The following is a 26,397-nucleotide window of genomic DNA, read 5'->3' as shown; positions in this document are numbered from 1 at the left end:
CTTTGTGCTAAAGCCTCTTTCCTTCTGCTCTCTGAGCTCCCAGACGTTTTCTGAAGTCACTGTGGATCTCAGCATGTTTTGCCTCTGCGGGCTCTCTCATTCAATCAGATCCAGTGCAGGACAGGAAAATATGCTCATATACACAAACACACCTAGACTCGTGTAGACACACTACAGAACAGAACATACAACGTTAGAGCACCCAAACACAAACACACAGAGCGGTGAGGTGCCGCGGCGTTCCAACAGGGACGACAGCGGAGGCTGATGAAGACTTTGGCTGCGCTCAGTCGGCCAACGCTTCATATTCCTGTGATCACAGCCCCGCTCGCTCTCTCTGCCACCACAAGAAAGAGCAGCATCCGCTGATGGTGTGCACGCGGGGTAGTTTTTCACTTCAGACGCAGACCAGCCGAACACGGGATCAGATATCTTACATTCTGGAGACACGTGAGCTACATGAACTACTCTACAGGCACCTTACGTCACGGCGTCTCTCCAGCTATCTGCCACGTGTTGGGACAATCTCTCTCAATATTGATCTTTTCACCGGGCGAAGGCAGAAGAACGAGCAGCTGGTGCCAATAATTTGCTGAACAGCTGCTAAATCTGAAATATTTCTCTTTTGCCGCTGCAACCTGTAAACCCTCCATAGTTCATTTGAGACAGCTGCCGTGACTCAGGGTCCCACACCTGCATCAGCTTTGAGGACAAGAAGACAAAACATGGCAGACGAAGCCGGTCAGCTGACCAGACTGGTATTCTTTGGGAAACGCCTCAGTTCAGTCTGTATCATCAGAGAAGCAGATCTCACTAACATTTTGTCACAGCACATATCGAGTTCACAGATTTGGAACAGTTATATAAAAACCTGTCTACCCTAAAGATTCAGAGACATCATGACATTCATTTGTCTTTTTGTGAGGGAATGTAATAAATCAACATACTCCATCACTGAAGCACCAGCAGCCAGATTTCCTCAGCGTTAAAGCTCCATATTGTTCATCCTTCACTCCTCTCAGTGAAACGTCATCATGTCTTTCAGCAGCCTCAACACAAACTCTCTGTTAAACATTTGTCTTTTAAATTGAGTTTTGCATGTAAAATCAGCGCAATAACCTGTTTGTTTGTTTTTTTATTGCATTAACAATAATCAACCATTGATAGCCTGGAGGAATATCTGCAAAGATAAATTAGACTCGGGCACAACAATTACTGTTCCGGCATATGTTCAGCAGCTGTGAGCGTTCGAGCAAAGTGTGTAATAAAACACGGTAGAAATAACCAACAGCAGCACCCACTAATCCTCTGGGACAGGTTCACGTAGAAATCAATTATGAGCTCGTGTTCTCAGCACTAAGTCACTCTGCAGCAACACAACCCTGAACCTGTATCTCCTCTCTCTCTCTCCGACAGGTACGACTATGTGGAGGTGTACAACGGCGGCGACGAGCTTTCGCCCATGCTGGGAAAGTTCTGTGGGAAAATCGCGCCTTCCCCGATCATCTCCAGCGGCAGCCAGCTCCTCATCAAGTTCGTCTCCGACTACGAGACCCACGGGGCGGGGTTCTCCGTCCGCTACGAGGTCTTCAAGACAGGTGTGTGGCCGCTGGCGTCGGAGCGCAGCATCAGCTGAAAGGCTTAAATGAGAGCAGAAGCAGAGAGCTGCAGCCGCTCTGCTGTTTTCCACTGAGTGTGATGAATCGCTTCATGGAAAACAGCCAATTTAAATTCAATTGTAGCGAAGCCAAGTTTCTGCACGACTCTGGTTTGATCTGTAGCTTTGAGATCGGTGCCATGCATCACTTTAACACAACTGATGAAAAATAAAATGCCATAAATACTTGTTACACACTGTATCTCAGGAGAGGCAGCTGAAGGGCAGCAGCAACATTCACAGAATCTGTCTCGCTGAAACCTGCCCTTAATGTGAGTTTTACCTCTGGAACGAGAGGGCAAGGAAACTGGGCAGGTGGAGGATTATAAGGTTTCATCTTCACAGGAAGGTTTGATGTGATTCTGCCCTGCTGGTGCTGACAACATCCTGCCCTCTGAAAGCCGAGAGCCGCCCACAGCAAAACACTGAGGGGTGTGTGAACGGAGAGCGTTTCTACCCTAAAACGCTAAATAATAACATTCTCAGCCCCGCTGATACCAGAATTAATGGTGTGTGCATAATTATGATGATTAAGTGTGTTTGGTTTCATGCCTCGGTACAGTTTATGTGATTTTTATTTTTTATTTTATTTTTTTTTGTTTACTTTTATATTCGAGAGAGAAAACAGAAATGCTGTTTGTCTAATTGTCTGTGTTTAACACACAAATTGCCTCAGTAAGAGCGTTTTTATGACTTTGGCAGGTTCAGTGTCACCATAACTGAGAAACCATGCCAAAAGTTTCAAAATGAGAGTTGATCTTGCTAATGACACAAAAATAACTCGCACTCGGAGACTAAAACAGGCTGAGGGATGTTTCCAAATTTGGGTTGCCGGGTTGTCCAATGTTGTCCAAACAGCCCCGGCTGGACCTCTGGTACACTGACCTTTAAGCTGCAGGCCAAATAAACTCATAGACCCACAATTGCATCGGAGCAACAGTGATTCCCATCTGGGGCAGGACGCTCACAGGACAGACTTACATAAACACTGCCTGTCAAGGAAGGAACCTCGCTCCTGTGTCCGTGATCCGCTCTTCCCTCTTGGCTCCACTTGAGTAGCCGCCAAAACGGCGAGTCTCCTGTGACCGCTTCAGTTTCCACCAATAGGAGACTGGAGATAAATGAGCTTAAAAAAAAAAAAAACTAAACAAAACAACATGCCTTTATGTGAGATTCCTCTTCTTCTTTCTTTTCTTTTGTTCACACCCCGGAGAGCAATAACCATTCAGAGAATCAGAGGATCCAGAAATAACCGTCCCCTGGTGAATTCATGTTGAAGAATCCTGTTTTGTACAGTTGTAAAATGGATGTGCACTTAAATGAGGAGTGGGGAGGTAATACCAGCAGAGTTCGGAGCTCCTCCAGGCTCAGCGCTCTCTGTCTGTTCTCTAAACTACAAAGTGCGGCCCGACTTCTGATATCTAAACTTTAAAGTCTGCTTGAATCAACTTTAATTTCAGGGTGCGAAGTGGAGCCGTGACTGAAGAATGACAGCATGTTATTAGAAAGTCAGTGTAATAAATCTTTAAAGTAGGTCAGCAAAGTATCAGCTGGTCCTGAACATTTTTCATTTTGGCTTATTTTTTCAGATTTGCCTGAAAGATTTCTGGCGATTTATACTTAAGCTTTGATCTTTAATAAAATGATCTGATTGGGACTCTCAGGCTGTGGAAGATTCAGGGTCAACCTGCTATTTACTGTCAGAGAAAGTGTAACTTTCTATATTTCTTTCAGAGGTAGGAGACACCTGTGATGGTGCTGATGAACTTTTATGCTCATTTAAGACACTCTGATGTGATTTCAGCAGTCACTTTAAAAGCTTCCTTTAGCATTTTACTGTAGCAGTTTCCTGCCATCATTGCAGAGAAAATGAAAAACTCTGACCAAAGCGTCTGCTCATTCTTCAAAGTGGAAAAATCATTTAAAAACTGTTCTGAGTGTTTCAGAGTTTTCAGTTTTATAGTGTCGACCAAATCCCCTCTGCTGAAGACGATCAGAAGCTCCAGAACAGGAAATCTGATGGTGGAAGTGAGTTTTGTTGGTTTTAGTGGCGTGCTGCTGTGAGTGATGGAGGTGATGTCGGGTCTGAGAGTGACGACATGCTGCTGCTGCTTATGTTTGTCACAGCGACGGTTTTCCTGTTGTTGTTGATCACATCCGGCTGATGTCTCCTCCTCCGTCAGCTGCAGGACGGACACGGAGGAGCAGGCTGCGAGTTTTCCTACTTGTGTGTGTGTGTGTTTGAGAATATTGTTATCTGCTTTATTGGATGTGTACATACTATATCTGTGCACACGTCTTTTGGTTGTTTCCTTTTTTGTTGCTGTGGGCCTTTATCTGTCTTTGTGTGTCTGTTTGTGCGTGCGTGGGCTGTTGAGCGAGCAGCAGGCAGGTGCATGGGACCCCAGGCTCATTTAGCTAATGGGCTGTTTGTCCTTGGAGGCAACAGGGGTGACCTGCAGATGAGATGGATACTCTGGCATCAAAGAGGAGATCTGAAACTGGGACAGCGAGCGCCTCTGTGTGTGTGTGTGTGTGTGTGTGTGTGTGTGTGTGTGTGTGCGTGTTGTGTGTGCGTGTTGTGTGCACTCTGGCCTGAATATGGGTCCTCTACCCTTCTACAAGTTAAAAACAGCGCTCACAGCCATTCAGGTAATCCCCCTGCCATGTTGCTGCCTTCCTTCTCGCCACATTTAAAATCCATTAGAGTCAGAGCAACATATTGAGACTCTCTGCCGAATGGATCCGCGGCTCTGGTTACAAACAGCCTAACGTTCCATTTAGACCTCCCTCGTTGTCTCCATGGTACCATTCTTCTCTCCGTCTCTATCTGGTAAAATATCCGGTAATGTCAGAGCAACACAAATGAACAAAAGTTACACAACATACGTAAAAGGTAAGAAACGCAACGGCGATGGTGAAGCCAAAAGCAAAGGAGAGAGATTTTACATTTAAGGAGCAATCTGTAAATTTTGCTAAACGTGCATCATTAACGTTAGCATCATCATCTGATAATTTAACCGCCAGCCATTTTACAATCCAAGAGGATTATAATCCGTCGTCTTCAGGGCTAGAGTGACTCGGTAACAGAAAGGGATGGGACATGATAAATTAGCATGCTAAACTCAGGAGAACAACAGCAGAGTGAAGTACGTCATGTCCCAGCATACATTCCTGGTAATGATGCGTTTGGAGGTCGTAACCAAAGTCCTCCCTTGGCTCCGCCCCTCCGGCTGACCACAGAATGCACATCATTTATAAATGATCCTCAAGTGAAGCCTCTTCAGTGACCTGGAACTATATTTGTCTCAGCTCCCCCTTTTTATTGCAGGTTCCTAAACCAGAAACACATGTCTCAGTGGTTTGGTCAGCAGGGAGGGGGTTGACTTTAAGATGCTGCTGATTGAAGCGTTGTTGTTAAAAAAAAAAATAAATAAAAAAAATCTAAGAAACAATAAGATGAATGGATGACAGATGAGAGAGCGATGTCTTTAACTTTTTGGACACAAAATGGTGGACGGTTCATGAATATCTTCATCAGTCGGTTTGTGTGGACTCAGCATTTTCAAACACTCTGTACATGTTTAGCTGCTCGTTTTCAGATCGCAGGCGGCTGAACGAGCGAGTCAGCTGACCCGTGGTAGCTCAGCAGACAGCTCTCACTTTGACACATGACAAAAACAACTTTAATTTCTGACCTTGACAGAAGTACAGTAGATTTCTTGACCCAGATTTAAGCAGCCCAGCAAAACATCACAAACACAAACCCACACACACAGACACACATACAAATTTGAAAATGTGCCAGCTGAGCAGCATCGACCCCTCCCTCATCTCTCGTCGCTCATTCTTCCATGTCATTCATCATGTGGCCCTTTTAATGACACCACCTGTGTCAACAGCGAGGGGTTCTCTGGAGTGTGTGTGTGTGTGTGTGTCTGCGTACGGATTTACAGGCATGCTCAGATAATGTGCAGGTCACATCTGGCCTGGCTACACACAGACACACACCATCGGCGCCTCCGAGGGATGTTTGACCCTCGTCCGCGCCTCACGCCGTCTTCATCCGACACACATCACTCACCGTGTCGTAGCTTCCATCTTGTCACTTTAACACAATCGAGGTGCGAACGGCCACAGGCTGACTGAATCATGATGGAAAGATGAACAGTTGTTAGCCAGCCGCTCTGTTTGCACAGTGAATGTCACATGTCGTTTTTTTTGTTTCATGAAATTTCATTTCACTTTTCAAGCTTTGGGAGTTTGTGAGCTTTAATGCTATCCTGCGATCTGCAGCATGTGATGCTTTCAAGGAGCTGCAGAGATTTATCTGTGGAAGCCAGTTTGACTGAGCCACCAACATTATCAGATGATGATATTTGGTTGTGATGTCTCCTATTAAAGGATTTCAGGAACTCATCTGCTGCCAAAATCAGATATGGTTGACTGACTATGTGGGGCAGCATGTGTGTGCATTTGTTCGAATCTAATGAGCTAATAGGTTTGTTTTTGTTTGTCAGTGAGTGTATATATGTGTGTGTGTGTGTGCTTGTTGCTGTTTGTTGACCAACATCAGTCGCTGTAAACAGCCTCTCAGTGTCTGGGACAGTTAATAAATACCAGTTAACCCCCCCCCCCACCTCAGTCACAACACAAACACAACTGGCTCCAACCAGGGAGGGCACCAATCACAGCGAAGTGAGTCTGATTGGACGGAGATGACATAAGTTTTGTCAGCAAAACAAAGGTTGTGTTTATTTGGAAGACACTGAGTCTGGTGTGTCTGAGAAACTCAGCTCAAATCACTCTGCTTTATTTAAATCAGATGTTGTTTGTTTGTTTGTTTTGTTATTGTCCCTTTATTTCATCAGACAAAAAAAAGCCTTGGAGGAAAAAACTGTTTTGTCGAATATGAGCAGGAAATGAGACTAAATGAGAGAATCTCTGCACTGAAGTTTTGGACATTATGGAGACTGCATCTCCATAATGTCCATTTTCTTCTAGGAAAACATCTTAAAAAAAAATAAATTGGCTTGTGTACAAACTTAAATCACGGAGAACCTGGAAAGGCAAGATTTCTTTGTGTAATCCTGCAGTGTTTTTTTTTTTTTTCAGTTCCATTCTGTCGAAGACACTTCTATTTGTAATAACAAAAAAAAAGAAGGGAAGTCGTACTCAAAGTGACAGTGATGTCGAGAACAGAGAGTGACCCCTCAGCGCCCTCTGACCCCTGAGAGTTCACACCTCTGTCCAAGCCAGGATTACTCACTTTGTCCAAACAAACCTTGACACTCTTCCAAACTCACCCTTATCTTCTCCACTCACAGGCCCAGAATGTTCCAGAAACTTCACGGCTCCCCGGGGCATCATCAAGACCCCAGGCTTCCCCGAGAAGTACCCCAACAACCTGGACTGCACCTTCATGATCTTCGCCCCAAAGATGTCGGAGATCGTGGTGGAGTTCGACAGCTTCGACATGGAGCCCGACACCACGCCTCCGCCGGGCGCCCTCTGCCGGTACGACTGGCTGGAGATCTGGGATGGCTTCCCTGCAGGTGACGATGAAGATGAAGAGTTAAAAAAGGAATAATAATAATGCCAATAACCATTTTCATTTGAAGTCACAGGAAACATCTGTTGAAAAAGCATATTCAATCAAATCCAAAAACCTTTCAGTATCACGGCCTATCAAACTAAAACATGCCGAAGGAAACTCCTCACTTTAAAACTGTGAAGAACAGTCCTCGTTACTCTTAATTAGTTACATATAAGATGAGTTGCAGCCCGGCTGTTCCTCGAACGTCCTGGAGCTCAGAGCAGGCTCTGCTGCGTTCAGGTGTTTTACTCCAAACCCACCCGTCTGTGTTCACACGTAGAGAGTTTCCTCCAGTCGGAGAAATCAACTCTGCACACGAATGAAGACGATGCAGCCTGTTCCACGTTCTCACGTCCCTGCATTTGGGCCGTGTGTCTCTGCTCCTATTGTTGCCTAATTAGCCGCACAGTGCACAAATAATGGTGAGAGCTACATGCCTCGGACAGGCCTGAGCAGGCTGCCAGGACGCCCACAATACTCGCCGCTGTGCCCAAAGCTTTGCCTGGTCACTGCCAGGGAGGGAGGGGGGCGGGGGTGGCATGGGAATATGGGGGAGACAAAGACTGGCACAGGTAGACAGACAGTGACATACACTTTAAAGCTGTGCCAGCATACATAACATGCCAGAGCTGTTCCTGTCAAACGATCTGTGTGTGTGCGCGTGTGTGTGTGTGCATTCAGGTGTGTATGTTTGCATGAATGCATGTGCGTGCACTATTTCTGCGTGTGATGCTATAGAGCCTGTTTGCTGAGCCAACGTGTGTATCGGTGCAGATAACAAAGCGTCCCTGCAGCAGGGTGAAGACCTGAATGTAGTCTTTCATCCTCATCAGGCACTTTCGCAATGTTAATATCAGGCATTCCCATCATGCACTGCTGTTTTCTTTGAGACGTGCATCAGCTCTGCAAAAAGAAATGACTCCTTATTCTTTTGATGGGTGAAAAAAAAAAAAAAACTAAAACAATCATCCAAGCTTGTAATATTTCAATTTGATTTAGATTTTGCATTTGTTCAACTGCTTTTGTTTAAAAAAAAAACCTAACAAAAACATTATAGATATCATAACTGGAGCTTTTTTTTTTAGGGGGGGGGCTTCTGCAAAACGTCTTCTATCAACAGCTTCTCAACCTTCAGGGCCACCGTACATGGTGCCATAACCTCAGAGCAACCAGATAAAGGCTGAAGAAAGACTGTCGACTACCTTCTGAAAGCTGTTACCAATAATTCACCAGATTACTGGCGCTCAGTGTTCCAGGGCCGAAAGAAAACGGTGGAAAAGTGTACATTTTGTTTTTGTGACATGTGTAATTTTATTCTGGGCTGAACGTTCCCTCCTTCAGTCCTCGAGAGGCTGCAGATACAGTATCTCTACCAAACAGGAGGCACCACAAGCCTGGCATTGTTTCTGCCTGATAAGAACAGGATGAAGTGGGCAGCACGCTGTGGGCAGGCGGCGACATCAGCGGCGCTCAGCGTTCAGACATCAAACAGTCTGTCGCTGTTTGTGCTCGTAAGAAAATCGGGTTGTAACGGGAGATTTTAGCCACGTTGTGCCTCTTAGTTTATGCTCTGCGCCTCTTCTCTTAAGAGATAAAAACCCAAACAGCTGCCTGATTAGCTTCATTTTTAACCATTCAGGTTGGAAGTTGGGTAACATGTCTTTTGTTATTCGGATTGTTTTTGGCCCCGCTTTTTATTTTTCAGCTCCGTAATTTCCAAGAATTTTTTTCAGAAGAACTGGACACAGTTTTTACTGGGAAAACAGAGGCAGCGCTTCTGGTTAATGAATTCTAATTATTTAGTGGAATTAATCATACAAACAAATTTGCATCCAAAAGTGTGAAATTCATCATGCATGAGATTCAAGGAATGAAAAACAAAGTTCACATAATTAATGAGTAATACATTCATATTTATCTGGATTTAAAATTAGAATGTTTTCCCCGTAATTAGTAACAGACTACGTCGTGTTTTACACAAAAATCCCTGAAAGTTGATTTATAAGAGTAATCAAGTCTCTCCACCTTTTTGATTCGTGTTCGGCCATTAAAAACATTTTTTATTGCTTTGAAACACAAATGTCAAGCTTGTGAGTCTTTGCTTGTGGACAGTCGGGCGGGTTAATAATCAAAACACTGCAGTTGATGAATGAGGAAGCTGATGTTCTCCTTTTTCTCCTCTTCATCCCTCATTCCCTTTTTCTTTTCACTCCGTCTCCTTCATACCTCCTCGTTCCCTCTGGTCCCACCCCAGTGGGTCCACACATTGGCAGGTACTGTGGCCAGACCTCCCCGGGCCGAGTGATCTCCTACACTGGCATCCTGTCCATGACCATCACCACTGACAACGCCATCGCCAAAGAGGGATTCTCTGCCAACTACACCATCCGTGAGAGGAGCCTCCCCCCGGGGCACGAAGACGAGGGTGAGCAGCTGGATTAATGAGGAGGACGGGGGGGGGGCTGTGATCTGGAAGAACCAGCGTTCATGTCCTGGTTACTTTTCTGTGTCATTTGTGTTGAATTCACATTTGCAGTCATAAACTGAAAACACTCAGGACGAATCACTAGTGCTGGTCTTTATACGACCTCTGACCCCTGACCTGACGTCCTGGGAGGAGGGCAAGTAGAACGAGAATGTGTCTTTCAGGGATTAACAGGATGCAACCAAGAAAAAGAACAAATGATCTCTCCTAGATCATATTGTCGTATCACCTTCTTCATGATGAAGCTCAAACGTTCTCCTGGCCTCGACCTCATCAGGATGTCAGCCAGCCCAGGCTCAAAACACATCCTGCCCACTTAGCTGCTGCTAAAATGCTTCATTCATTTAATAAAAATAAAAAAGCATTGCCTCTGAACATAATCCAGCCAGAGGTTGTGTTTCCTGCTAAAAGGATTAGCTGTCACAGTTGTATAGAAATGTAATTTTTAGGAGACACGTCCTGTCTGCGGGAAGAAGCCAGCTGTGGAATCATTTGGAGCTTCTTTTCCATTCAAGTCTTTTTCAAGTTGAAGCATCAGAATCAGGATCGGGATCTGGATTTAACTCCACAATGGTGTGAATGTAATCTTACCTCTCAGCTCAAACCGAATTTAAATTGGCACGCCTGTAGTTTTCATAACTTTGACCTACAACTGCTGATATTATCTCCACATGAAGGTTTCCCAGATCTTCTCCATTTAGTGGAATTGCCGGCGTCCACATTTTACTTTGGTTAAACCGTCTGCAGAGATTTGAATTATGTTCCTCCGTCTGGTTCTTGCTCTCTGCTGACCTCGAGCCCTCGCGCTCCTGTGTTGGAATGTGAGTGTACTGACAGTTTATTTAAGGGCCCCGGTGGTTTACATGGGCACTTGGGAAGAAATGAACAGAATTTACTGTTCTAAATTAAATTTTAAAGACTCAGAATCAGTTAGCATGCAGCAGCCTACTCTGAAGATTGAGGTGTCCCAGTTACACGTCATGATTAGTGCTTTGTTTAAAAAAAGACTGAATACATTACAACAATGTATAACATCAGCGCACACACTGATTTTGGACACTCTACACAACACGTTATTCTTTATTGTTATTCATTCATATCCAGGCCACTTTGAAGTTGAAGTCCAAATATCCAGATAGCATTAAGATTTATGAATTTTCACAGATCATTAAAAAATATATATAAACACAAACTCGATCTGCACATGATTTAACATTACATGCATCACATTGTAAAGCTTTCCCATTAATTTGACAAATTAGTGATAATTAGAACATTATGTTCCCAAACCTGCACCGTTCAATACCAGCACTCTGTAAATCAGGAACAGACTCGGAGGACGTTAGTCTCATCTGTATGTAGATAATTCACCAGGAGGGTCAAAGTCATTATCTTCACTTCTGTAATTTCTCTTGTTTGTTCTTGCCGTAGGCAGAAGACATCGGTGTGAGTGTGTGTGTGTGTGTGTGTGTGTCTGATATTGATGTTGATGTGATGTGACACAGTAGTGTTAGTTCAGATGACTAAGAGCTGCAGTGGAGTTAGACAAAGCTCTAATTATCGTAGCTTCAAGTCTCTCTCTCACACACACACACACACACACACACTCTTGGCTTCAGACCCCCAGCTAAGCTCAGCAGATTGAATTAAAGCCTCTTGACAACCGAATCACATTGTCTTTTCTCCAATTTTTACAATCACCCTGATGCTATAAACCGGAGTGGGGGGGGCTCAGCGGTCATCAGGGAACGACTGTGGAGTATCTCATCTCATTTGAAATAATAGAAATTGCACTTTAATTAGAAAACATCCACATATTCAGGCAGCTGTACAGTATTTGTGCAAGTAGCTACACAGATTGTGCGCGAGTCTGCCAACAAATACAAATCTGACCAAACAGACTCGAACTTTTAACTGTTTTCCAAAAGAAGAGCCAGTTAGAGTCCCCCCAGCTCACATGGCTGTTTACGACGGCTGCCATTGTTTGTCTTCCCTTTACGCTGATGTTTACGCCGACATCGGGCCTTCAGCCTCGTCACTTTTTCAGAGAGGAGCTTCCATTCGAGCAGCACCTCTGGTAACAGCCACAGAATTTACGGCCTCCAGCTGGGCCTTTGATCAGCCGAAGCACCGGAGCGTCTTCTCTTCCTGGACAGAGAGGTGGAGGTGACGGGGCCGAAGCCGGTCCCCTGTGTCTGCTGTGAGGGAGACCTGGGAGTCACGTCGTGGATGGAAATAAGAAGAGAGAAAATGAAGAAGCTGAGGGAGGAAGAGGAACAGAAGAGTTTAGTAGAAAACTGATGCATCAGCTGAATCTCACAGAGTGTTTTCTACTTTCTCATTGTTTTCTGGCACCGACCGAAAGTTCTGAACCCAAACTTTTTTCCTTTTTGCCCTTAAAATTGTCAAGTTAACAAACATTTAGGATGAGCACAAACTCCTCTTTGGTGACTTTCTCCCTAATTTATTTGTGGAATGGTATGTGTGTGTGTTTGTGTCAGTCTGGCAGACCGTGTGTCTCCAGGCGGCCAACACACACACACACACACACACACACGTTTTCTTTGTGCTCCCCTCCCTCTTCCTTCTCCTGCCTCCTCACAGATACAAACATCCACTTCGTCATTCAAACACTGTTTTTGTCAGCCGTCACATAAAGATCATGACCTAAATTAAACCTTCACACGACATTAGCTGCAGAATGTGTCTGTGTGGGTCAGGCTCAGTTTAGAAGCTCTCACATAGATAACAGCTGCTTCCATTATGATTTGTGTTTCAGTCTTCAGTGAGAAATGTTGTTCCTCCAGAGTCCATTTTGACGTCTGCAGTTTGTCCTAAAGGTTTTTCATTGATGGCAGAGAAAAGCAGCAAATCCTCTCATTTAAAAAAACTGAAATCGCAGACTGAGTATACTTTTATTGAAAACGAGTGTTGGTCAAGAGAAAAAAGTCAATTCTTAGAAACGGCTCTGGGTTCTGAGAGGCAGTGAAATAAATGAAATAAAGGAAAAAAGTTACTGACAGATGGATCGATAATGAAGAAAATCATTAGTTGAAGCCGCCTGTCAGAGAAGAGCCATCCGACAGCTGGGAGTTAAAGTTAAAAGTCGTTCCTTATGGGATTTTTAGCAGTTTGGACAGCTGTTTGATTTTTATTATTTTGAAAATGTACTCCAGTGCATTGGGTTTGAATCAGTGAGGTTTAAAGTGTTTCAGGGTCTAAACTTGAATAGAAGTCGTTTGTCTGTTGGAGGTTTTAGTCAAAGTGTAAATGCTTTACAGATGCATCAGTTTGTGCGTTTGTGCTGCGCGTGGAGACCGAACTGTGAACCAAGCTGCCGCCACCACAGAGCCCCTTAGCTTCGCTGACTGACTGCCCAGCAGGGAGCACGGACGCACACTTTATAACGTCTGGGCGACACTCTAATCACACTGCTCACTTGTTTCTCAGAGACAAAATGAGCTCTTTTCCCACACAGATTTATGGCTTGAACTTGAGGTGTTTCTTTGGAGCTGAATGATAAATTCAGCCATTAGCAGCAAAAATGAGGGGAGCAAAATTCAGCTCACCCAGCTAACTATCTGTGAAATAGCCTTTTTAAATCCGTATTAAATGGGCGGTTAGGATGGTTGTGATAACGAAAAAGATCTCCCCATAATTCAAGTGCAGTGGAATGATGTTTAGGTACAAATCTGTCACAGAGCAGCATCTCAGTCTTCTGCACAGTGACATATGTTTAATATATCTCCCAGACGAAGGTGGCTGCGGTTTGGAAATTGATCCAAGTGGGCTCCTAGTGAGGATGACAACATCTCAAAAGTTAATTGTGTCGTGACATTGGCTAAGACAGAAATCCTTTTGGGAGATATAACCATCAATACAAAAGGAGAAATTAAATAAAAGCTCAGGGAAACATTTTCTGTTCCGCAGCACCGAGTATTCAGGTCTGATGAACTCCTGGTAATGAGGTTTTTCTGTCTTTTGCAGATTTTGCCTGTATGGAGCCGCTGGGCATGGAGTCAGGGGAAATTTCTTCAGAGCAGATTAGCGCCTCCTCCCAGTACAACTCCAACTGGTCCCCTGAACGCTCCCGACTCAACTACCAGGAGAACGGCTGGACGCCCTCAGACGACACCATCAGGGAGTGGATTCAGGTCCGTTTCTTCCATTTCTGTTTTTGTTTTAACTCATTTACGAAGCTGCAACTAATAACGAATACACGGGAGGATATGACGAGGGGATGAGATCAGGACGGTCGAGTACCAGAACATCTATAAGTCATCTGGAAAAATGAAATGATGTCAGATTGCTGCTCAAGGAGAAACAGAGTTCCTCAGGATGAACCTGATGATACCTCTGAGATCTTGTTCTGAATATTGTTCACTCATTTGTACAACTTCTCTGCACGTTCCAGGGATTCAGCTCAGAGAAAAGAAAAATAAGCCAGTATAAATTATTTATCAGGACCTACCTCCACAGCACAGTTGTCATCTCTAATCTTCAATGTGAAGTCTGACAATGAACCCTGTAGTCAGTGAGTGTGGAAACAGAAAAGGACGTTGTTTCATTTCTTTAAGCGTGTTCGATATATTTTTCTGCTTGAGAAAAACATGGTTTCAGGGTCCTGAGTCATGTTCAATGCCAACAAAGAAGGCCTCATCAGCCGTTTATTTACTCTGCAGGCTTCTCCATTATGGATCAGTGAATTTAAACATACATGCTCACGTGGCAGCAGACCGTCATTCTGCATTATGCAGATTGATAATACATATTATTTTACATTTTATGGACTGTGGACTGTGGTCCATCATGTTCAGATAGAATCTGATTGGTTAAAATTTGATCATGGGGTTTGATCATTCGCAACACTTCAGGCTCCTGGAGACCCGACAGCAGGGATTTGTAAATAAGCAACAAGACCGCGCCTTTTCCTAATCTGGTTTGGACCACAGAAACTTGATGCTCGGTGAGGTGGACTGTCCCATTGTCCGGTGAAGGAACTCATAGAGGAAGTCTCACAATGCCCCTCGCTTCCTTCCTGTGGGGGTTAGAGCAGGAAGCAGACGGAGGGACGGCCTCAGCGCTCCATTAGCTGAAGGGTCTCTCTATTGTCTGTCTGGGGACGTCTTTTAGCTACTGGGGGGGGTAACTCTGGTTAATGCCTTACTGCTTTCAAAGCTCCAGGAATATTACATTTTTGTTCATTTAGTGTCAGAACAGACGTCACTTTTGTAGGAATGGGCTGAACTAAAATATCTCCACATCATATTTTCCCTTCCATCTTTTTCTGTTGTCTGTCTACAGTTGTTTATTCTAACCGACTTGGCCCAAGACAATCGTTTTTTGTTTGTTTTTCTGTTGTTTTCAGAGATGTGATTGGATAATTTCAGTTCGACCATTCGTTTGGTTCATGCAGGAACTTCAGTCTAACAGTATGTAATGCTACACGTTTGAAACGTTTCAAATGATATAACCCTAACCCTAACCCTGCACCTCTTTGCCTGATGGACACACAAATACAACAACACACACAGTGGGTGGGGTGGTCGTTTCTAGTGTGTTTGTTTATTTTCATTGTTTTAATTCTCCTCCAGTGGCCAAAGTTCAGGTCAGGGAAGGTTTCTGCATTTCTCTGGTGAAAAATCTGCCCACCCAAAGTCGTCTGTGGTGGATGTTTGGCAACTCAGTCATGCTTTTTAATATTCTGACTGACTGTTCACAGCAAACCAAGTATTGTTGACTGACTTCACTGTAGCACAGCTCCACCCTGGTGTGCCTGACTCTGCCAGCTCCCAAACCAAACTCCCGTCTGTGCAGAATCAGATTTTTTTTTGGTTTCATTTGATAAAAGAGCTTTTTTAAACTTCTTATTACAGCCATTACCACAATTACAGTAACAGCAAAAGCGTAACAAAAAAGTGGAGACGTAAACCACCTGGTGCGGTTTGCAGAGAGGGGATGTGCCTCCTCAGCGGTTTCCCTGCGCTGAGCTCGTGCTCCGCCGGTTTCCATCATGACACGCCGGCCGTAGATACTGATGGAGGTGACAGCGCTCCTCGCTCGGCTCACCAATCATGAGATTTGCACCAGCGACCTCTCGGTCACGCACTCTCTCTCCTGCAGCCCGAGGCGAGACGCTGCTGGGTCTGGTTCAGTTTGTGTGAGAACACATTTCTCTGTGTGTGTGTGCGCTCCTCTCCCGTTCAGCTGAAGCTTTGTTGGTCAGAACATCCCCCTGCCACAGTGATTTATGGCCTCAGGACCGGAGCTGTTGCTCACCCTCAGACTCGGGCATTTGAGTTATGACTGGTGGTTTTTGTGAGCAGAATATTCCATTTTATTTGATTAAATGTGGTGCGTGGCCAACTCGGCACAGCATGGTTTGCCTTATGGCTTCCCATTCATCTTACTTTGGAAGAAAATTATGACTTAGTTAATTCTTTCATGCCTGTCTCTTCGGCTGCAAACACCTCTATTATTCATTGAAAGGCATTCATATTTTATTGATACTATTTTCAGGTTACTATTTATAATGTTGTCAGGGTGATGTTACCCAGTGGCAATTTGGATGGCGGCAGACGGTGAGCTCATTATCTTGCTTTATGATAAATTTGTAATCATATTTTGCACTGCGGTGACTCATTACATCAGCATGTTGCATATTTGAATTGTAGCAGAATTTGTCCGTATTTGTAAAATAGTTTTAGCCAAGTAAGGTGTAACAGAAGAATTCCCGTTTCAGTTGGGCTTTAAATGTCTTTGTGTTCGTGTGGAAATGATAAAAGATAAATCTCAGATACAAAAACAAGAAGCATTTGGTGCTTCAAAAACTGCATTCAAGCTCCGACGGTCAGTTGGTGTATCTGCAGAAGTTGCAGTAAACTGACTTGTTATTGAACCGTGACGTCAGTCCAGGAAAGGCTTCCTTCCCTCCAGACTTCAGGTATTTATAGACGGCCTGCTGTTTGTCTTCAGGATCTATTTGACGCCACCAGGAAGAGCGGAGCGTTGTGCATCTGGAGAACACATTTGGGTGCAAGACAAAAGATCCTCCAAAAAGCATTACAGAGTGTCACATTCTGGAGCAGACCTTTTGGCGGAAATCTGGGAAATCCCAGTAACCGAGGGAAATCAGTGTCTTTGCACATAAAGAGAGCCAAAAGGTGATAAAATGTGAGCGATGTCATTCATCACAGAAAACAAAGCCCCCAAACCAAGAAGAGCTAATTAGCGTTGGACTCATTTTGGATTAAAATGTCAAGGCTGCTAAAAGGAAGTACTTTCATCAGTGCCAGAGTCATTTAGAAATTGTGTAATAAGATTTTAAGGGCCCTGCAGTTATAAAAGTCACTCAGCAGATATATAATCATGTTAAAGTTCCAAATAAAAACATTAGCGTGTCTTTTAAACTTAAAGGGCCAAACCGACGATGATTCAGCTCTCTTACCAGAAACTATATGTTCTCCGGTTTCCTTTCTGTCACGTAGAGTTTTAGATATTTGGATTCATTTTTTAAACCGTTCCCGACAGCTTTTAATTCATTTCACGACCTGTGTAGCTCGTCTTAGTTGTGGAATTCATCACTGTGAGAAACAATTTTGTTATTGTCACTATTTGAACATGAACATAATTTTAAGAAGTTTTAATTCGCATGTCACTTGTTTTAGGAGGAAAGCTGCAGAATGAATCTGAAAGTAGTGATTCAGAAATGAGAAACTTATCCCAGGGTGCTGTTTTAGAATTCGATGATGGATTTTTAACAGTTAAAACAAGAATGATTACTAACAGATTTCAGGTAAAAGTTTAAAAAAAAAAATAAAAAAAAATGCATTTTTAAATGCATACAAGAAAATTATCAAATGAAAGTGACAACTTCCCCAAACAAATCAAACTAAAATATGAGTGAAATACGACGACAAGCAAACGTCCCGTCAGCATGGACGGGACATCAGTCAAGTCATGAACTCTAACATGCTCTTGTGAAGAAACTTTCACGTGTAATGAAGAGTTTTTCTCTCCCTCTGCTCTTCCATTGGATCTCAGGGAACAAGGCTGTCTTAACACTGAACCCGCAGAAAGAACTGAGGAACTGAAGCTCACTGTCAGAGCAGCATCCTGTTTTGGCAGGAAGTGGCAGTGTTTTTGTTCAGTCTCATTTCGCCACACTCAGACTGAATTACGTTCCCTTCCTGCATCTTTTTCCTTTCATTAAAAAGCCCTAAGTGTGATAATTTTCTGTGGCATCAATGCAGACACTGCCAAGTGTTGAGTAATTAGAAGATGGAAGAGCAGTTAGCCTTCGCCATTTGGTGGAGGACGTCTGGAAAATGGAGTTTTGGCTACAGAGTCATGTAATGACCCTGACGGCTGTTTAATAGATTACTGTAAAGGCTCCGGTCACGACACCATTTCACATTTTAAATCCCTCAAGTCCAAGTTTCCAAAAGCTAAACTCAAATTTGTTGTTATAACATTTGAATATTCTAATACCAAGTTATCTAGAGATCCCTAAGCAGCAGGTTGGACTCCGTCCTTCACTTCCTGTCTGGCTTCCCTTTCTCCTTCAACTAAAGAAAGAATATCTAACATTAATAATTCAAACAATGAAAACATCAAACACTCATCAGTCAGACGTTGAAATTAAGATGACGTTTGGCCTTTTACTCGAATCAACATCTAACCAAATGTTGGTGAAAATAGTTTGTTTACTCTGACGGAGCTGAGCGAAGCAGTGACTTTCTGTTTGACACTGCAGAAAAGTGAAGTCTCCCTGTGTGGACATGAAATATGTGCTTCAGCAAGCAACATGTGCTCTTTGATTCTCATGAAAGACTCAATTTATTCTTTTCCTTGTGAAGTACTGGATATTTACAGCCTTCAGGACCTTCATACTAAACAATAAAACAGAAATATTCCGGCTGAACCAGGAACACAGCCAGCGTCGCTGTTGAATAGTTTTCGGGAAAATGAAGAGTGAAAGTCACTGTTTCATGACGTGGCATCCCATTTCTTTGATGCAATTAAGAGAAATTAACTTGTTTCACAACACAACCTCCCATGCACGATGCGTTTGTTTGTCACAGACAGCGAGCGCAGTGTTTGAGGGGGTGCGTCTCGTGGGAATCAGATGAGAACGCAGCTGGGAACGACGGCGGGCACTACCAGAAAACCTGGTTTCCCAGGGGTCCCCTGTCAGTCAGATATTTCCCTCTCTGCTCTCAGAAACGTTAAATAACACTCCACTATCACAGCGCCTCTGTGGTCGCACAATGAAACACCACATATTACACAAGCTTCCCACATACTGAAGCGTAGAGTGTATTTTGGTGCACAACTGATAATTTCCAAACTCAACAAACAACCAATTTGGTTCAGTTGAAGTGGAGTCAGAAGTCAGACACAGCGACCCTTCATTTAATACACAGAGACGAACATAAATAGATTGTACTTGTGATGCTTCAACAGTTCGGAGGAAGTTAATATGATAACTATCTGTGGAATCTTAAATACAGATAAGTTTTAGCATTTCTTTAAAAAGCCCATTCTAAGGCTTCCTGTTATCTTTGATAATGGCTATCTTTGTCAGTAATCTTCCTTCTTTATCTTTTTCTTTTCAAGCACTTTGAAACCGCCTTGTTTCTGAACGCTGTGAGATAAAAATGCCTCAACCATCTGAGCACGTCGTTTTTTTATTAATCTGTTCTTTGGTCCTTAGATGATAATTTCATGAGAATCTGGAAAGAAGTGTAGCCACGAGACTTGATAATGTCGCTGTAATTTCATTTGGAGTCGCGTGGTTGAAGGATTTCTTTGAACAAGTGAAACTGCTGGCAAACTGAAGATGATCACAAGTTAATACCACAACGATGATTAAAAAAAAAAAAGTGGGGAGAGAACAAGGTGCCCAGTGTTATCTCTTCTGTGTTCAACTAAAAAACGAAGCCAAAGCAGTTTCCATTTTTAGTTTGAAGCGTGTCCCAAGAGCTGTGGCTTTGTGTGTGAGCTAGCTGTGAGTGTTTTAACTCAATCAGACACAAGAAATCTAGTTTGGTCTGTCTAGTCATACAATCAAACAGAGGAATTACATTCAAACGCAGGCAGTTTGGTTTTCAGAGATGTTTGACTTTAAAACCTTATTCATGAGGAAGAAAACGTCAACATGAGAGATGGAGTCGCTGTTTCTTTTTTTCAACAGCTCCAGTCTAAATCCAGATACAAAAATCGCACAAGGTCTTAAAACTGCACTCTGTCGACTTCATGTCTGCCAGCTGCTTTGGTTTGTCCCAGTTCATGTCCACAGACTGAAGCTTTTTGGCTCTTTATGAGTCATTACCAGTTTTGCATTTCGAAAAACATTCCTGTTCAGCTTGACCACAGTCAGACTGGAGGATCAGTATCAATTATTGATAATAAGTTTATCTGAATGATTTCAGCTGTTCGTCTTTACTGCCTCTCTCATAATGACAGCATGAGAAACTGTGGAGTAAAATGTCGATAGCTGCAGCCCTGTGTTGCCTGGCAGTCAAAACTCAGGGCAGGAAAGGCCCCTCAGTGCTGCTCATTAAGTTCATAGATGTGCAGTAATAAAGGAAGACGTGTGACATTTATCTGACTCATCTGGATAGTTTGTACGTGTGTGTGTGTGTGTGTGTGTGTGTGTGTGTGTTCACCCTCGGTCTCAGTGAGTCTCAGAAGATCTGTTGTTGGTCTATCACAACCTCTTCACCTAGAGGATTACAAATACACACACACGGCCACAAACACACACAGGTCACACACTAGTCATTAGTGATGCGGGCGGACAACCGTAAAATTGGTACTGAGCCGGTTCACACACACACGGAGCCTGGTGTGCAGTAAATGAGTGTAACGTCACACACTCTTCAGTATCTCAGGATGTCCTTGTTCAACCTCAGCGACTCGTCGACTCGACACGTTTCAGTTTAACTCATGATGTAAATCACATGATCACCGTGACGACGTGTCTTTGGGACGCAGCTGGAAACGTCTGTCTGTGTTTCTGTTGCTTCGCCGGCTAACGTCGTACATCCGAACGCGTGTGTTTATGTTCCGTTCCATCAGGAAGCAGTTCTCTTTTTTTCGGTGTCAGGTTTTATAATTTCCCGTCTGAAGCTTCTGCTTCTTCTTTATTGATTATTATTGTCTGTCAGTGACACAGACTCTGGGGTCAGGGGTCACGGCTGGTCCAGCTGTTGGGTCTTCTGATAAAAACTGATTTTTTTTTTTTTTTTCTTTTTAACAAACGCATCTCTAACAATGAGATGAAATGTCTGCTAAAGAGCGTGATGGAGCCTCAAGTGTCCTCCAATCTGCTTTCCAGGTTAGTGATCACTGAGGCTGAGCCTTTGTATCATGCCTTTAATCTCGTGAAGCCGATTCTGCAGGAAACAGTTATCATCCTCCGTCTGCAGCTGCTGACTCCATCAGCTGGATCATTTCTGCCGTCACCTGCTGCAGTGAAATGACTCTGTTCTGTGACTTCAATAAGAATTGGATTCATGAATCTTCTAATTAAGAAAAAATAAATAAAACAAACTCAGTTAATTAGTGAGCCCGCTAATGTTACAGCTCCATATCAGTCCCTGCTTGGCTGATTCTGGTCTCACACCCAAATAGCTTTCTAACAACAGGGGTTGTATCGGACCGCCTCACCGATCGTGCAGTCACCCAAATTAAGCAGAACCAGGAAATGAGAAAATAAATATCGATTGATTAATGAATGATTGTGTTCAGTTAACTGGTGCAGGTATCATAACGCACTCTTTTTCACAGAAAATGAGCATAAATCTACTGTTTCTACAGGTCTTCAATAATAACACGTCTCAGCTTTTCATTTAGAATTTCTTCATATTACTTTCATATAAATATAAATGCTCTGTTCTGTTGATTCATATTTATATCGTTATTGAACACGCTCAGGAAAATAAGATGCTCCGTTCCCTCCAGACACCAGAATGTCTGAGAGGATTTTAAAAGCTGTAAAATTCTGTCGGCACCTCATCTCATCGTGTTTAAGAGGCTCATCTGAGGAGAAAAGGATTTAGGAGCGAGCTCATTATTCACAACACTTGTCAGCTGTTTAGTAGTGAAATATAGACTCTGAATAATGTTCCTGTAAAGATCTTTGTAGTGTCTCCAGCGTCCTGCTGTGAAACTTGGGACAGCACAGAATCACATGTAGCATCTGTAGGATGATGTTTTTTTAATGTCAATGATAAGTGACTTCATCTTGCTTCAAATGTTAAAGAAGAAAGCACCAAAGAAATAAATAAAAATCTCCCCTCTGTTCTTTTTGATTCACTTTAAGATCAGTTTAGAACAAAAGCAACTTCATGCCTGAGCAGGTTCGCTTTTAATCAGGCTGCAAAATCTGCAAAATCCGTTTGCGTCTGTGTATTTCCTTTAAGTGGTTTTTCTCATTTACTGTCTGTCTGGTTTTTCATTTCAAAGCCACCACTTGAACCTGCAGGCGAAACTGTCCCTGATGTTTTCTACACCCCAGCGAGATGAACTCAACTAACGGACTCAATTTATCCGCCGTGTTATAGATCAGATATTGATGTGTTTTGTTTCTATTAGCTGCCATCATGCAGCTGCAGATCTCCACCCTGGAGTCCCTCGGCGACTCATCCGTGTCTTTACTCTGTTCCCAGGTGGACTTGGGCTTCCTCCGATTCATCACCGTCATCGGGACGCAGGGTGCCATCTCAAAAGAGACCAAGAAGCACTACTTTGTGCGCTCATACAAGGTGGACCTGAGCTCCAACGGAGAGGACTGGGTCACCGTGAAGGAGGGCTCGAAGCAGAAGGTAATGACGAGCCGTTTATACCATCCCCTCTTATCTATGTGATATTGACGACCAGTGAAGGACAGGTGCTGTAATCAATGAGGAGGAGAGTGGACGGCTGAATCGATGTTTCCCGAGGCGGACGGCCTTTGGCAGAATGCCTAACCTGAAAGTCTGCTGTGCATCACACTTCCTTCCTCACAATCAAAATCAATTCCCTCGGAGGAAGACTGTTGTACTTGAAGATCTCCTGCTGACATCGGTGCAGGAATACATAGACGGGGTTTCTCATTAAGCAACTTATTGACAGCCACGCTAAAAGAACTGCCAGCAGCAGCATCAACTAAATCATGTCAAAGTTTTAATGACTGTTAAATTGATCTCAGACAGTTTTCCAGGGTGCTTAATTTGGCTCCTGTGTCAATATATGTCTGTTTGAGCTCCTAACAGAGGCCCTGGACTTAAAGTGTCTTAGTCACAAGTCGGGGTCATCGCCTGTTTGAATCCAATACAAAAAAAACCCCAATATAAATTATTATTCTTTAGGTTGTTAAACATAAAAGATATATCAGACGTGATGAAATATGGTTAAAGATCAGTTCATTAGTTGTAGAAACACATCACAGAGGGAACGATGCTGAAACCCGCTCGTGTATCTTCTCTGCAGCTGCAGGAGGAGCAGAATTATTGCTGCAGGCAACGAACAAGCTGCCACAAGTGTTCTAGCTACTATCAGCGATAACCTGCTTTGTGTTCACAGATCTTTCAGGGGAACCTCAACGCCGTGGACGAGGTTCACGCCTTCCTTCCCAAACAGACTCTGGCTCGCTACGTCCGGATCCGGCCCATGTCCTGGGAGATGGGCATCTGCATGCGCTTCGAGATCTACGGCTGCAGAACATCAGGTAAGAAGCGCTCGCTCAGACTCAGTGACCTGAGGCTGCACTCCCAGCTTCAACTGTTCACGTGCTGATTTATGTTTTACAATAACGTCCTCTTATCCATATTTTTATGAAATTTCATGGCTTCTCTCCTTAATTACATGTCCCGGCCCCACTGGGATCATTAAAGTTTAATGTAAATGTTATCTAATCTAATCTAACACATGCACTGTAGGCATTAGCTCATCTCCACACTCATTTGTTTATTCTCCAGTATATCGAGCCAAAGCATGTAAACACAACAGACACACACAGCAGACAGTGCATTTATGTAAATGTCGTATGTACACACAAAACACATGCAACACGTATTGGCTCCTTTTCCTATTGCACATCTTGTGCAGTTCTATGTATCCTGCTTCTGCATTAAACAATATTTCCTTTCTTTGAGAGTTTTCTTTAATGCACTCATCTTTAATATAATATATCTGCTATTTTTTTGATGGTCGGAAAACGTTTTACAAACACTAAAGCTGCTTGACTAAATCTGTTACGGTCCCTGAAGAGTACAGTGACCTTTTCTTTTTTTTTTTTAAGCATTGGAGGCACTTAAAGAAATAAAAATTGATGCACTTTCATACAGATACCAGACTCTTCATACACTGAAGGAGATGAGTGACAGTCAAAAAAACCTTCACCTGCTTTTGGCGCTGGTGGACCGTTCTCTCCAGACTGTGGACTCTTCTTTTGATAACATTTTCTCACTTTTACACATCGTGAATCAAGCTAACATCTTTCTGGCTGCCGCATGAGAACCTCCTGCTGCTCTCTGTTGATTTAAAATTATCGCTTCTTCCAAGGCGAACGCAAACTCCCACAGAAGGACAGCGTTATTCATGACAGAGGAGCAGAGGAAAATCATGCTGCTTCATTACTCATCCTCTAACATTATATAAACCTCAGTCCTTGATGTGCTACAAGCCACTCTCAGCAGGAGAGCCTCGTAAAGTAGATATTAGGCTCTTATTCATAGGAGAACGGGCTGTGGAGTGCTCGACAGGTGATTCAAGAGATATAATGGTACAACTGAGAAAAAGTGTGTGTGCAAGGACACATGCAGCAGAAATATTAATCATTCCTAAACTCATAAATTCAGATTTTATCCTCATATTACCTGAATTTTATATAAATTCCACGTGATCCTGAACTAAACTCCAAACTCCAAACTTTTTTTTTTGTTGTTGTTTTTATTTTTATTTTTATTTTTTTTTGGGGGGGGTTCTTGTTGTTGTTTTCCACATTTAAGCCATTCTTTGGTTTCCCCAGGAGGACATGTGGGGCTCGTGAGCCCACTCAGACAGTCCTGTTGGGGATTTCCATAAAGAGCCGTGGGAAGCTCCAAATCCACATCGTGGAGGAATTTACATCCTCAGTCGGTGTTGCTAAGAGCCAGACACGATTCTGGAAACATCTGTCAAATACAACTATCACACTGAGACCACAACCTTCTTCAGCCAGGACATTAGCTGGAGTGAGGATTTAACTCAAAGTCATTACGTTTTCTCTAAAAGCTCAAACTGTCTCTCAGTGATCCCATTTTTTTTTACCCAAACTGAGAGAGTCACGTTAGAGGAACTCTCCTGGTGGTTCAGCAGACCGTAAAGGCCTTGATGACTTTTCTGAAGGTCATCAGGGCACCCCTGAGATCAGACGTCAGAGATTCTGATACAAGCTGCCTGTTGACCTCTGACGATGAGCTCCCAGGACAAATGTCCAAATTCCTACTTGTAGTTGTGCGTTTACATCACAGAAAAGTACGTTGTCCTTCAGATACATCAAAAGTTTTTAGAGCTCAGACTAAAGTTTGGACCACCAACAGAGACACAGCGAGAAAAGTAAAAGTGGAGAAATGCAACAAAACTTCTGTGCTGAACTCGGGTTCACTTTCACACAGCTCAGTCCCGGCGGGTGCACTGCCAGCTACTTTGCAGAGTTTTGCCATCTGATAAGCCTTCAGGTTGTTGGATCTGTTACTTAAATGTCAACCTCAAACTTCCGGGATCACATTTCACCGTCTCACCGGTACGTGAAGCAGCACCACCAGCCTTCACATTTCTCTTTTTAAAAATACACCAAGCTGTTTTTCTTCTTCACACCCACTGAGAAGGCTGCAATTCTTATTTATTTTTATTTTTATTTCTCATTTTTTGGCACAGTTATTGTTGGTGTGAGAGCAAGAAACAGTAGAAGGAGAAGGAAGTAGATCATTCTGTCCACATCTGCATAGGGGACGCAAAATCCGACAAATGGCCAAGATCATACATGTGTACAGAAACCCACAAAAATGACAGACACACAACAATTTCCTTTATTTACGCTCTCTAAACCACATACATGTCCACTGTCAGGTACATCTGACCGCTGATGTTTGGAGAAGGAGCTGCAGTGCAGATATTGTTTGTACTTGTTGTAGGAATGTTAACCATTTTCTCTTTTTTTTAGAAGGAATTAGAAATAGATTGAGCTGAAAAAGACAAATTAGTGAGATTGGCGTGATCAAAACATTGGAACAAGGACTTCTTCATAGAGAATGGATATATACACACAAAAACTCCATGTTCGTTTCAGACAGACTCATCGTGGATTTGATAAGTGGGTCTTTGGTGTTTCTGCTCTTGAGTTTAAACACTGCAGCAAACCCCAGAGGGCATCAACCAAAACCGCTGACGAGATAAGGAGGCAGTGGTCTTCTTTATCAAAAGTTTCTCCTCCTGTCTGCACAGACTACCCGTGTTCGGGGATGTTGGGGATGGTTTCTGGTCAGATCTCAGACGCTCAGATCAGCGCCTCGTCCTATGCCGACCGGGGCTGGGTGGCTGAGAACGCCCGCCTGTTGACGGGGAGGTCGGGCTGGACCGGGCAGCAAACCAAGCAGCCCTTCAGAAACGAGTGGCTGCAGGTGAGTTCAC

General features: G+C 43.4%; 1 protein-coding gene across 1 annotated transcript in view; it reads left to right on the top strand.

Moving 5' to 3' along the window:
* Nucleotides 1-26,397, top strand: part of LOC115057754 (neuropilin-1a-like) — a 57,508-nt gene that overhangs the window by 18,373 nt on the left and 12,738 nt on the right. The window contains exons 3-9 of the mRNA XM_029524952.1: nt 1,417-1,598; nt 6,985-7,212; nt 9,508-9,678; nt 13,726-13,892; nt 22,413-22,568; nt 23,308-23,452; nt 26,212-26,387. Of these exons, the coding sequence (XP_029380812.1) occupies nt 1,417-1,598; nt 6,985-7,212; nt 9,508-9,678; nt 13,726-13,892; nt 22,413-22,568; nt 23,308-23,452; nt 26,212-26,387 (1,225 nt within the window). The remainder of the gene's footprint in view (nt 1-1,416; nt 1,599-6,984; nt 7,213-9,507; nt 9,679-13,725; nt 13,893-22,412; nt 22,569-23,307; nt 23,453-26,211; nt 26,388-26,397) is intronic.

This window comes from Echeneis naucrates, chromosome 17, assembly GCF_900963305.1.
Source record: "Echeneis naucrates chromosome 17, fEcheNa1.1, whole genome shotgun sequence".
NCBI classification, from domain to species: domain Eukaryota; kingdom Metazoa; phylum Chordata; class Actinopteri; order Carangiformes; family Echeneidae; genus Echeneis; species Echeneis naucrates.
The sequence above is the reverse complement of the archived record's forward strand: the minus strand, read 5'-3'. Positions and strand labels throughout refer to the sequence as shown.